General features: G+C 35.9%; 1 protein-coding gene across 2 annotated transcripts; it reads right to left on the bottom strand.

Moving 5' to 3' along the window:
• Positions 1 to 1,424: 1,424 nt before the first annotated feature.
• On the bottom strand, positions 1,425 to 7,988 carry LOC149215169 (TMV resistance protein N-like). Of its 2 annotated transcripts, XR_016251009.1 has the most exons (6): positions 7,171 to 7,988; positions 4,380 to 5,487; positions 3,889 to 4,242; positions 2,214 to 3,785; positions 1,748 to 2,140; positions 1,425 to 1,622 (listed from the first exon to the last, which is right to left on the bottom strand). XR_016251009.1 is itself a non-coding variant. In XM_089392540.1 (5 exons), the coding sequence occupies exons 1-5, from the start codon at positions 7,833 to 7,835 to the stop codon at positions 2,066 to 2,068; spliced, it is 3,774 nt and encodes a 1,257-aa protein (XP_089248666.1). In that variant the 5' UTR covers positions 7,836 to 7,988; the 3' UTR covers positions 1,425 to 2,065. The 2 variants fall into 2 exon arrangements, 1 of the variants encoding a protein (XP_089248666.1); XM_089392540.1 differs by having other exon boundaries at positions 1,425 to 2,140.
• Positions 7,989 to 11,514: the final 3,526 nt, after the last annotated feature.

Genomic DNA, 11,514 nt, shown 5'->3' with positions numbered 1-11,514 from the left:
AAATAATTCAATATGTATGTCAACAAACCAAAGAAGAATAAGGAAATAAAAACTAAAACCAAGTATGTTGGTCCTAAAAAAAAAACTAGCTAGAAAATAAACTACAAGCCCCTTTATTTGAAAGAAAATGCAAAAAATCAAACAAGGCAAAGCGAAAATAACCAAAATGATAAAATAATAGTAATGTGAAATAAACGAAAGTAACAACAATTAAAATCATGGATACAATAAGGTAGATAAAATATGAATTGAAATAAACTAAGAGAGAATCAAGAGTTAATGATACCAAACCAAGAATCTTAAAATTAAGAGTGAATCAAGAGTTGATGACACCAAACAAAGAATCTTGCAATGGTTGAAAACAAGATACAAGTATGGTGATGATAGTTGTATCCCCACAACACCACACTCATGCTTTAATGTTCAAAATCTCCTTTGGCTCTGTCACTACTAGCCACACCATACCTTTTACATTATTTTACCAAAACTTTATATCCCCCTAACATTGCATTTGTCACTATTCAATAAGCCTAATCAATCTCTAAATAGCTAGCCCAAATATACACTAAAATTCAATGATAAACTCCCTTTAAAACTTAACTAGCAAGATTTATCTCACAACACCAACAACTTCCTAAAATTGCTATGCATGTGCATAAGACATGATAAACTATTTTACAAAACTTGAAATTTTTAAATAACTCAAATTAGTATTAAGGAATACACAAATGAAAGAAATCACTAATTCTCTACAAATATGTTAAAAAGAAAACAAACAAACCATTATACATAAAACATTTAAAAAAGGCACAATTATATATATATATATATATATATATATATATATATATTACAAAACTAAAACATATATATATATATATATATCCTAACCCACCACATTCTCAATTTACACTTCTATTTTTAAATAAAATCATAAGTGAATAAATGAAAACTATAAATTTCTTCAAATAAATCTTTTGTTTATATTTTTTCAACTCAGACTTCCCAAATAATCAAAATAAATTAAAGATATTATAAAACTTTTCTTCTCGCATAAAACCAAAAAAAAAACACTTTAAAATTAAAATAAAAATCAATTATGCCATTCAATCACACTTTTCAAATAATCAAAATAAATTAACGATATTATAAAGTTTTTCTTCTTACATTAAACCAAAAATAAAATTAAAAAATCCTCTAAAATTAAAATTAAAATCAATTATGTACCTCAATCATTCATACAATGCACATTCTCATATTAAATTAGCACTCATATATATAAAAACACAAAATAAAATTTCCAAAATAAATAGTTTCAATATTAATATAATAAATAATTTTGCACAACACTAATTTTTATGTTTTCCACAACGCTAATTTTTACGAAATAAAATTTTACTAATTTCCATAAAATTTTACTTCCATTTATAATCAAAGCCTCATTTAAATTTTTTAAATATTGATATGACTTAATGTACTTCTCTCTTCAATAGATTAACCAAAAAAACAGAACTACAATATTAACCCTAAACTAAACGCTCCGAGTGATAAATACCTTCTTAAAGCAACATAACATTAATCCTAGCATTAGCTTTGTACTAAAGCCAAAGCACATTTGGAACCTGCATCAATAAAAATAACAGAAAACCATTAACTAAGCCTCGTTTCGTGTCATCAAATGGGGGAGCTGAATGACCTTTTTAAAACATTTGCCGTCACAGTAAACGACGATGGGGAGCTGAATGACCTTTTTAAAACATTTGCTGTCTCAGTAAACGCCGATGCCGTCTCGGACGGCACCGATTCCAGCTCAGTCAACGCCAGCTCAGTCCACGCCCTTGCCGGTGAAGACTAAGATACATTTTTGAAAACATCGCTTTCAGGATTTGCCGCCTCCGGTGAAGACTAAGATACATTTTTGAAAACATCGCTTTCAGGATTTGCCGCCTCAGCCAATTCCAGTATTCTCTTCATATTCTCACATTCAGATGTCAACATCGTTTGCAATGATATCTCAATGTTTCAAGACCGGGCAGCTCTTCGACGGCGAACGCTATTTCCAACCCTATAGAATGCTCGACATTTGAAATGCCCTTGGACATGCGACGGAAATATCGCTCACCCTCCCCGTCCTTCGACTATAGAATGCTCGACATTTGAAATGCCCTTGGACATGCGACGGAAATATCGCTCACCCTCCCCGTCCTTCGACTGCACCAGATCGTTTGCAATGATATCAATGTTTCAAGACCTGGCAGCTCTTTGACTGCACAACACCCTCTCATGTCCACAAATCGAAGCTTTGCAAGGCCACGAAGCCCACTTATTTTCTTTAATGCACGACAATCGTACAGGCTAAGATGTATTAGTGTTGTCGGCAATGCTCCAACCTCCACAAGCTCAACACAATTTGCGAGATGGAGGTATTCAAGGGCTGGGCAAACACCTTCACCGAATGATATTTTGGTTATTCTCGTACCCGACAGGTTTAAGGATTTGAGCCGAAGCATGCACTTGTCAATAGGAGAGTCCAACAATTTGCAATCTCCTCCAACGTTTTTCACACTGGCAAATGGCAGTACACCACCAATTGCGCATTTCGTCAGATTCAACTCTGTAAGATTGTCCAACTCCCTGAACCTGACACCCAGATCTCGCGGGTCCTCTAAATATACATATCTGTATATGGTCAGATATTGAAGCTTTGCAAGGCCACGAAGGCCACTTATTTTCTTTAATGCACCACAACCGAACATGATAAGTCCTAATAGTGTTGTCGGCAATGCTCCAACCTCCACTAACTCATCACAATCTCTGAGACTGAGCTCTTCAAGGACCGGGCAAACACCTTCACCAAATGATATTTCAGTTATTCTGGTCCTCAACAAATGTAACTCTTTGAGTCTAGGCAAGCACTTGTCCAACAATCTGCGACCTCCTTGAACCTTTTCCACACTGGCAAATGTCACTTCACGAATCGGAGCATTTATTGACAATTTCTTCAATTTCATTAGCTTACCCAGTGAATGCGGCAAGGTTTCCAACAGAGGGCTGTCTATATCCAGAATCTCCAAATTGCTGAGATCTCCAATGTCATTTGGCAATTCTTCTAAATTTGTGTCATTCAAAATTAGTTCTTTCAGGAACTGCTGACGTGTGACTTGGGAAGGCAATATCTCCATTTTGCCACAATGAGAAAAGTCTAACCTTTCAAGCGTGCTAACATTCTCTAGTGTTTGACCAGTGAGGATCAAGTTGCTGCAGCTGCTCAAATCGAGATGTTTGAGTCGAGTCAAGTTCATGGAGTCTGGAAGCATTTCCAACTTCCCACACTGGGCCAGTATAACCTTTTGGAGATTTGTTAAATCCCCAAAGGATTGCGGCAGCCTTTGCAAATTACTGCACTCTGACAAATTAATATATTGGACCTGTTTCAAATTTTCAATGGAATCCGGCAGCGCTTGCAAACTTTTGCATCCAGACAAGTCAATATGTTGGAGCATTGCTAAATTACCAAATGAGGGCGGCAGCGCTTGCAAATGTTCGCATCCAGACAAGTCAATATGTCGGAGATTTCTTAAATGCCCCAAAGAGTCTGACAACGACTCCATTAACGTTGCCCGGAGTTTTAAGTGCTTCAACCAGCAGAGACGAAAGAACTCTTCAGGCAACGTTCCTCTAAAGTCGAACAGTTCAATCCTTTCCAGGTGCTCCAACTGCCCTATGGACTTTGGTAACTCGAAAAGGCCAATACTAATATTCAACTCCCTCAACTTACGAGGTGCCTGCATCAAAGGCTGATAATGTTAAAATGAATATCTAGAAACTATACATGTACCTCATATTGAAAATTGAAAAAAACATAAAAAAAATAAACTTTACATGTACCTCAGTGTTCCACAGGGTTCCTAACACCAGGGAGTGATTGTTGTGCCACCGTTCCGGCACTACCAATTCCAACACTCTTAGATTCTTTATTGGAATCCACGAAGATAGGCAACTATTTATTTCAATCCCCGGAGCATAACTTTGAATCCACGAAGGGAGGGAGAGATGTGGATATATCTCACAGCGAAGCCATAGAAGTTCTGGGTGGCTGATCACCTTGAATATCCTTTCCAAACAATACACTGGAGCTCTCAGCAGCTGCAAACCGCTCATATCAACGACACGATCATTAAAGTCCAAAGGACTTTGGGACAATTCGCCATATCCTTCTTGAATCATGGTAAGTCCGCGCACCTAAATAGTTACAGTGAAGTAGTTAGAAGACAAGATTGACATCTTTGCGAAGATCAGGAAATAGCAACCCTAAAGACACGATTCTCTAACCATAAATTTCAGAACACAACATGATGTCTAGAGCTTTGAACACCTACCGTGGATGTAGTCGGCACATTACGAAAGAGGCTGTCAGGTGGGCGCCAAAGACGACGTGGGCATCCAGGAAGGTCCGCCAGTTCTCTACCCAGGTCACGGAGATGATCGTGCATTCTTAAACAGTTTTTTTCATCGAACGTGACAAGACACTTGCTCTCAAGAGTCCTAAGACCCAGCGATCCATTCCAGTCAGATCCATCCCATACGTTTATGGCTATATCCCTCTTTATTCCTATGAAGAAACATGCAATATCTAAGAACATTTCCTTTTCCTCTTTATCAAGACTATCATAGCTAATCTTTAGGCTACTCTGTATTTCCGTGGGAAGCACTTGGGATAGTTTGCGCAATTGATCAACCCAATACTCGCGGCTTTCCGAATACAATAGCGCCCCAATCACTTTGAGGGACAATGGCAACCCCTGGCAGGCTTTTAAAAACTTTCCAACCAAATCTTCATACTCCACAGCAGGATAAGGATGGTTGAAGGCATAGGAGCAAAAAAGCTGTTGAGAATATTGAGGATCAAGTCCTGTCATCATGTAAATGGATGACTCTTCTATCCTTGCAGATTTTCTAAGAACGTCCCGATTGCGAGAAGTAAGCACAATTAAACTATGTGAAGGAAGGACATCCTTTAACGGTGAAAATAATGCACCCAGCTGCTCAGCATCATCCACGTCATCTAAGACTACGAGAGATTGACACCTGGAGAGACGATCTTTTAACATTGCTATACCTTCATCAACATTATGCAATTGCATTACCTGATCGCTTCCGGTCAAGCCTTTATAAAGTTCACTCTGCAAGGATGGTAGACGGCGCCTAGCTGCAGCCTCTCTAACGTCACGTAAAAAACAGGAATGCTGGTAATCTGATCTCTTTGTGTTGAAGAAAAATTTTGCGAGGGTGCTTTTCCCCACACCACCAAGACCCACAATCCCCACAATATTGGGCCCCCCTCTGTTTTGCCGCTGCTCCACCGTTCGTTCAAAATGTCGTAGCTTTTCATCCAATCCAGTTGGATGTGTGGCCACCTGCAATGGCGGTTTTCTAACACTTTTCTGCACTTGTCGCGCTACTTCGTCCACGAGCTCGCCTTCATCACTGGTCATTAGCAAAAGAACAAGCACAGCAAAAGTATTTAAAGATTTGTTTATGAATACAGCTAATTATTTAAAGATTTATTTATCAATAGAACTAAAGTAATAAGGGGTGGCAGAAGCAGGCGGGTTATTTTTCATCTAGACAAATAAAAGGAGCTTAAATTTTCTTGGCATTGGGCCTCTCGATCTTTAACCAAGCATATGGTATTTAGGGCTATGAGAAATAAAACATTCAAGTTTTTGGTGATTCAATGTTCCTGAAACCACAAGTTCGAAAAGCCAATGAAAGCTGTAATCCCTCCCTTCCGTTCTTGATAGGATTATTTTGTTATCACATCAATTTGAATATATTGAATTCTCTCATGTGTATTGAAATTTTGATTTTGAATTAGATGAGATGGCTAACAAAGAGACAACTTTGTGTCACGGAGATATGGAAATAGAACCAAGTTCGAAGTGTTATCAACCAATTCCTTGATCATTATGAATCAAAATCCACATTATACAATCAAATGTTTTTCACATACCCTTTCCAACCAAGCCGTTTCAAGTGCAATGTTCTCTGGTGTCTGAGAATATTTATTCCCCTGGTGGCCTCCAGATTGGAAAACAAACCAAATACGAGCGGTGTAATTATGGAATAAAGGTGTAATTGTTGAATAAAGGTAGTGCAGGTTCGTAGCATGGATAGCAACACCTAGAGTATTCAAGTAGTACAAAGTACAAACAGGTGGATTCAGGCTCTCTCAAAAAGCAGATTGTGGGGATGGCTCATGAATTACTGGCCTATTCATATGTGATAGGCCTTAACACTCCTTGGCCCTGTTGCTACGCTCTTCCCTTGGCAATCAATACAAAATTCTATCACGGAGGTTCACACAATCATGGCAGATCTGCATCCAATGCTTTCGCAATGGCGCCCTAGGTGTGGGATTATATATTAGTTGCAATTGCTCAGATAAGGGGTCAGGATAATCCTCTGAGGAGAGAGAACAGCAGGAGGCAAAGGTTTTCTTGAATCGCTGGCAGAGCATTGTTGATTTAGCAATGGATCCAAGAGATGACGAGGCCCATATTGCTTTTGAACAAGTTAGCAACGGCCACTGAAGGGATGATTATGGCCGTGTCGAGAAAGAATGAAATGGAAGAGCATTTGATGCAAATTAAGACACAATTTGTTGGAATCGAAGCTCGTTTTGCTGGAATAGAAGTTGAAAAACTAGAGATGGAATGAAAGACGGGGAATGACTGCGATCAAAATAAGGATGACAAAGCTGGAGGAGAAATTTGAAAATGAGCCTTAGTACAAGGATGTAGATACAAAGTCTGCTGAGGAACCTGACAGAAAGCGGATGAAGCTGGATTGGGAGCAGCAGAAGGAAGGCCAAGCATCGGCTCAGTTTGTTGATATTGCAAAGTGATCATCCAATGTCAGTTAGAATTTTGCTTTTATAATGCTACGCAAATATATAGTGGTACCAGGTGTCCTTTTCAGCGTCTAGTATATGTTCATAATCATTGGTAGAAAGAGTTGCAATCATAGGCTATATGCATTTTGGAATGATAAGTTCAGTGTGTATGAAAATCAGTTCGAATTTTAAATTGATACTATAGCTAAACTAACTGTTACTTAAAAAAATCCCCAAAAAAATACAGCTAAGGTAATACAAATAAGAGTACTAACCCATTACAAGCCTCCAACTCAAAACCACTTATAGATGAAGCCTGAGACAGTGCGTTTCTCCACGACGCAAGTTTTTCTTGACTGTATCTCCCTTTCCTTTCATGAATACGTAGAGCTTGAGCATAAACACTACCTATGTCATTCAGCTGGAACCATCTGTCTATGCCCGTCCACCTGAGAATACTCAAATCTGGAGCACACACTCTATCTATGCCCGTCCACCGTAGAAAACTTAAGACTTGAGCATACCCCCCATTGTTGTCGTTGCTCTGGTTCGTCCACCGTAGATCAGCTGGTTTAACTTTGTAGAATACGGGAATAACTGTGGCAGCACCTGACTTCATCGACTCTAACATTTGGACGAGTTCGTCGAGACACCATCTCGATTCCGCGTATCCAGGAGAGAAAATAGCCACGTTGACTGAGGCGGTTGATATAGCTTCTTCTATTTGAGGGTCTATTTTTTCTCCGCGCTGCAGTTCCGGCTGGTCAAGAAACACTCTGAATCCATTGTCATGAAGACGGCGGTACAGATGGCTGGCGAAAGTTTTTTTAACATCGGTGCCGCGATGATTTATAAAGATCTCCCAGCTGTTAGTGCCGTGGGGAGATGCAGAGGTGGAGGCGGAGGTGGATGCGGAAGAGGGAGCGAGTGTGGTAGCCATTGTTAGGAATGCAGCGATACCCTGAGAAATGAGATGATAAAGATGACAAGGGTAACGCGAGCACAGCTTAACAAGTGAAATATAGTTGTATCGCTGTCGTCAATACAACCCTAGCTTAACCAGAGAAATCTCGTCAATACAACGAAACGAATGGTTGCCTCCCAGTGTGGCGTTATTAATTTTGCCCCTGCAACTCGCCTCTGTTTTAAAGCGCGCCGAAAGCTGCAACGAAATCGGTAAGGCCGTGAATGGTTAGCAGGAGCGTCGACTTGATGCATCTCAGGCCCCACCTTGGTCGGCCACTTCCGAAAGAGTCGTTCGAGTGTGTGACAGGTGCATCTCATGTACAGGAAAGTCTGTAATTTAATGGATGCATCATGATTGGTGTCCACCGCCCATTTGCAAAAGAGTGTTTTTTCGGTGTAACCAAGTCAGCGATTCAGTGCGTTTCTGCGACGCGGAATCATTCAGTGGCCCCTCAGGACCGTATACGCGTTTAAATGAGCAGCCATTTAATGCATGCGTCGTCTGGCCGTGGGGTTAAACGTCCTTTTTCCCTGTGTAATTATCAGTATTCGTGGGCACCGCACTTTTTAACTAAAAAGATTCTTCATTTTCAAAAAGTAAAGTCCTTTTACACCGCACACTGCACAGCATTAAAACTTATTTTAAAGTTTAATTGGACAATAAATCAAAATAATTCAAAATCGCTCAATTAACTATTTGCACTTTTTCAAAGCGTTCAAACCATTTTGGAATTGTCATTTAAAATTAACGGGTTAAGAAAGAAAAAACAACAAGGAGATGACAGTGATTGATGTGAAGCATTTTGCTGTTTCTTGCTTTAAAAAAGATAAAAGATTTATTTAGAATTAAATAGTAAAGAGATGAGAGATTTATTTAGAATTAAATAGTAAAGAGATGACAGTGATTGATGTGAAGAATTTTACTTTTTCTTGTTTTAAAAGAGGTAAAGGATATCTTTAGAATTAAACAGTGAGGAAATGACACTGAGAATTTTGCTTTTTATTGCTCTAAAAAAGATAAAGGATTTATTTAAAATTTTCTTTTATATTTAATGAAGATAGTTTTTTATCATTTCAAGATGATTTTAAAAATGATAGTTTAATTGGTTTCCGTTTTGATTGAGTTTTTTGAGATAATTTTGTCAAATTTATATTTTTTTTGTTATTTAAATTATATTTTAGATTGCATAAATAAATTTAGATTGCTGAAAATATTTTTAATTGTATCTTGATTTTGATTTTATATATATATATATAATACTATGTTTAAATATAACAAAAATATATTTTTGATTTTTTCATTTTAAATTATATTAATAACTTTTTTATAATAATTTGATTTTCTCTGTTTTTTTTCCAGTAAATTAATTATCTATTTGTTTCATAGAATGACTATTCTTCAATCACTCATGAAAAGAAAAAAAAATTATAAATAAATAAAACAGTATAAGAGAGAAGGAGAACCAGGGCTATTTTAAAGTGTTTATTACTAAGCTAGTACCACCATTATCCTAATAGTATTGTATGTGTGTTTGAAAATTTGTTCATTAATATCTACATTCATAATAATTTAATTTTATTATACTCAATGAGAAAATATAAATTAATTTGTTCTTTCAATTATTTTTCATTTCAAATTTCATTGTACCTATTTTTCTTCTTCTTCTAAATTTTCTAAATTATGGTAAATGGAGGTAAATTTGTGCATCTGGATGCTTTCCTCTATTGGAAGTCATGCTTCTATGACTTCCAAGTTGTGGTGAGTTGTCATTGTGAGTCTTTAGGTGTGATTCTAGAAATAGTTATTTCCCTATGTGTGTGAGTTGTCTATGAGTCATAGATCCACCTTCTTCAGATCTTATCATCTAGAAGTCCATGATCTAATTCTTATATATGTAAATGTTTTATGTGATCAATGAATACAGTGTGTTTGGTGTTGTGTATTTAATCGCTCTCTTTGCTCTCTCTCTATTTTCTAACATCCTTTTTATATAGGTGTGTTTATTTTTGCATAGGGCTTCCATAATTTTAATTTAACTACAATTATTATTAAGTGGATAGTAGAGATTTAACCTCCATAGAATATTTTAAAATAATAGTAGTAATATACACAAATCAAAGGTTGAGATTTATCTCCATGGTAGTTTATGTCATTTTTTCCCTTTTAATTAAATTCATTAATTAAAAAAATGTCATATAGATGAGTGTCATATAAAATGGGTGTTGTCTAAACATGATCAGTTTTGAACATTTTGGCCAGAATCCAACAAAAAAAAATCGGCCAAATCTTTTTTTTGCTGTTTAAAATGGGCTTGTGGAGAGTTTTCAACTCAAACTTATGATTCCAAGAAATTCCTACCCGATTTTAACCAAATTAAACTGAAAATTATACCAAATTAAATTGAAAATTATACCAGAAAACCTTCAAAAACATAGCATAGGTAAACTAAGACTATAAAATGAGTTATGATTTTTTGGGCATGTGATATTGATATGTCATGATATTACATATATGTTTGATGTGTGTGTGTCTAACTTATATATTACTTCATTTTATCCAAATAATAATAATAATAATAATAATTTTAAAGAGAATTATAATTTAGTTAATTTGTATGATTTTTTAAATTTTAACAACTTGAAATATCTCTGAATGCAGGCTTTTGTAATTCATGATTTATACGAAGTCTCTTCCAAGTAAATTACATATAAGTTTTAAGGTCGATTCATTTCGAATCAGAAGATGGACAGTCTCATCCAAGTGAGCAAATAAATAGAGTAGATGCAACTTGATAAAACCTAATGTATCACCTAATGTATCTCTACTGTTAGATTTTATAATTGTTGCATATCTATTGTATTTATTTCCTCACTTGGATCAAATTATCCATCTCGATCCTAATGATGAGCCATAGTAAGTGATTCGAAAATGCGTCGACCTTAAAACTTATATGTGGTTTATCTGGAAGAGACTTTTTATAAAAATCGAAATATATGTGGTTTATCTAGAAGAGACTTTTTATAAAAATCGAAATATATGTGGTTTATCTGGAAGAGACTTTTTATAAAAATCGAAATATATGATTAAGAAAGTGTTTTGATGTTATTATGAATTTATGATATCCACTCTTACCAACCATTTAATTTATATTGTTGTGCTAGTATATAGATTTAGTAAGATTTGTTTTTGTGTGTTTCATTAATGTTTCAGTTCACATATTTTCATAGTATTGGACATTGTATTGTTTTTTGTGGAGAAGGAAATGGAGTTCCTGCTACCTGCATAGATCCATATTAGCTAGGAGTTTTGATCCCTCTTGAGTCTTGATAGTTCATAGCTAAGATGGATCTATGTCAGTTTTATATATATATATATATATATACTAGGTCACCTGACACGGGGATTCGGAATTCGTAGGATACCAGGATTTGAGAGTTGGATTCGGACATGTTGACCCTCGAAACAGGACACGTAGGATTCGTTATATTTTATTTTAATTTAATATATATATATATATATATATATATATATATATATATATATATATATATATATATATATATATTAAAAATTAGATATTTCTTACACAAATTCTCATTAATGATACAAATCATTGATTTCAAACATAGATCTTCATCTAGATGTTAGTTTT

The sequence above is a fragment of the Pinus tabuliformis genome, chromosome 1_1, assembly GCF_031772625.1.
Source record: "Pinus tabuliformis cultivar Carrire ecotype Pingquan chromosome 1_1, CPIR1, whole genome shotgun sequence".
NCBI lineage: Eukaryota > Viridiplantae > Streptophyta > Pinopsida > Pinales > Pinaceae > Pinus > Pinus tabuliformis.
This window is presented reverse-complemented; position numbering and strand designations above follow the sequence as displayed.

Coding starts and splice junctions, on each gene's coding strand:
- LOC149215169 (XM_089392540.1), bottom strand. CDS start 7,835: ATGGCTACCACACTCGCTCCCTCTTCCGCATCCACCTCCGCCTCCACC. Junction 3,786..3,888: donor GAACCCTGTGGAACACTGAG/GTACATGTAAAG, acceptor CCTTTGATGCAG/GCACCTCGTAAGTTGAGGGA. Junction 2,141..2,213: donor CATTGCAAACGATCTGGTGC/AGTCGAAGGACG, acceptor CGAGCATTCTAT/AGTCGAAGGACGGGGAGGGT.